Raw genomic sequence first — 2,055 nt, 5'->3', positions numbered from 1 at the left:
TTATCTCAATATAGAAAAGAATTTTTTGTTAACGATTTAGCTTATTCTGAATTTGTTGGAAGGGTAAAAAAAAAATCTGAAGAACTAAGTCATTTAAAGTAAGTGAAAAAATATTTATTACATGTTATATGCACATATTTAAATATTATTAATTAAAATTAATATTTTAGAGATTGGCTTTCAAAAAATTACAGTACAGCTCAAGAGCAATTAAAAGCTCACGAACCATTAAGAGATGAAATTAAAAAATTAAAGTATAGATTGTGCAATGAGCTTGATTTGAAAAAAATAAAATGGGATTGCGGTTGGAACATATCTCATTTCAAAGGGTCTTTGCAAAGTTTGCTCATTTTATACGAACATCATCCGCAGGAACTTAAATCTTTGTCTGGTAAATTAAAAATTTATTTTTTTTTATTAAAAACTTCTTGTTTTTATTTTTTTAACTCTTTCAAATGAAAAAAATAAATTTTTAAATTTAAAACACAGTCAGTTAATGTTCTTTTTGAAGTTTTTTTTTTTTATTCGATTCAAACATTGGAGTCATTGTAAACAATGTAAGAATTTATTTATGGTGCCATAAAAAGAAAATAAAACTATATGCAGCAAACTTTTTATTTATCAAAGTCTTTTATAAATTTATTTGACTTGGTTATATACTTTTGTAATATTTTTTTTTATTTTAGGTAAAACATTAATTTTCGGTAACGAAACCGGAGTAAATTTAGACGGTGACGTCATGCTCAATTGTGGAGAAGTTCGTAATAATTGGTTGGATGTGAGTTACTTTCATTTAAAAATTTCTTTTTTTTTTTTAAATAGTTCCACGATTAAATTTCTTTTTCTTTTTTTTTTATCATTTAATTTAGGTGATAAAAAATATTCACCGTCAGGATAAGGTTATTTTAAAATTACCACAGTTTGAAAAAGCTGTTTCGAGAGTATTAAGAGATATTAAAGTAGTTCATCGTAAATTTCAACCCAAAGTCACGGCTGAAAAATATGAAAATCAATTGAGGAGACTCATAACTTCGTTAAGTGATTATCAAGGTCGTAATGGTTATCCTAAACATTGGCCAGAAAAATTAAACAAGTTTGAATTGGTTGTTGAAACGTAATTATTATTATCTCACTGCATTTTATTATCAATATTATTATTCGTTTAAAAAAAAAAAAAATTTTTTTTTTCATTACAGGGAAGCAGGACCTTTAATGGTGTCACCTACCGGACAAATAATCGTTCCTTCATCCTGCCCTGCATCGATTTTGGTAAATTTTATAAGTGAAAATTTAGAAGAAGCCAACAGATTATTAGACGAATATAAAAGGTTAACATTTCCCCCCCCACCCACCATGTTTTTTTTTTTTTTTACCATTAAAGTACCTTTATTTTTTGGTTTTTTTTTTTTAGCAATAAATACGTTGAAAAAGATATTCATTCAAGAGTAGTTTTAGAATTTCGTTTGTTGAGTTTGAGGAAAGATGACAATATAACTCCTAAATTAATGATCGATTGTTGCAACAATATGTTAAAACATAAAAATATTTTGAAGCCATTATTAAATAATTCTAGTCTATTTATCACGTCGTATTTTTCCTTACTTTCGGATGGACAAATGTGCATCCCATGGAATTGGAAAATTTAAAGTTTGAGGAGCAAAAATCGAATGTTTTGATTTTACACGATTTTTTCTAGTCTTTAATTATTATTTTAATTTTTTTTTAGATTTTAATTGATTTTTTTTTTAAACGTGTTATCAATATTTTTTTGTGTTGGGTACGTATACGATGTAAAAAATGCGAATTAATCAAACCTAGGTCTTTCATTTTATTATATATATATACAAGAATTGTTAAGTAGTATTCATAAAAAAAAATTAATAATAATAATAATAATGAAGCAGTAGTATTATATATATCACGTAATAAAGTAATAATTTTTGTTAAGTATTATTTACCTCAAAGGAAATTAATTTTATTAGAAATAAGTGAGTTCAATTAAGATTTTTATTTAGTTTAGGTTTTTGTTTTTATGTAAGAAGATTTTATTGTTAA

General features: G+C 24.8%; 1 protein-coding gene across 1 annotated transcript in view; it reads left to right on the top strand.

Annotated features, from left to right (window-relative positions):
- Positions 1 to 1,646, top strand: part of Phum_PHUM436440 (uncharacterized protein) — a gene marked incomplete at both ends in the record, with an annotated part of 2,604 nt that extends 958 nt beyond the window's left edge. Inside the window, 6 exons of the mRNA XM_002429458.1 lie at positions 41 to 63; positions 171 to 391; positions 687 to 778; positions 870 to 1,114; positions 1,197 to 1,328; positions 1,412 to 1,646. Of these exons, the coding sequence (XP_002429503.1) occupies positions 41 to 63; positions 171 to 391; positions 687 to 778; positions 870 to 1,114; positions 1,197 to 1,328; positions 1,412 to 1,646 (948 nt within the window). The remainder of the gene's footprint in view (positions 1 to 40; positions 64 to 170; positions 392 to 686; positions 779 to 869; positions 1,115 to 1,196; positions 1,329 to 1,411) is intronic.
- Between the last annotated feature and the right edge of the window lie 409 nt (positions 1,647 to 2,055).

The sequence above is a fragment of the Pediculus humanus genome, genomic scaffold, assembly GCF_000006295.1.
Source record: "Pediculus humanus corporis 1103172108206 genomic scaffold, whole genome shotgun sequence".
In the NCBI taxonomy this organism is placed as follows: Eukaryota; Metazoa; Arthropoda; class Insecta; order Psocodea; family Pediculidae; genus Pediculus; species Pediculus humanus.
The sequence above is the reverse complement of the archived record's forward strand: the minus strand, read 5'-3'. Positions and strand labels throughout refer to the sequence as shown.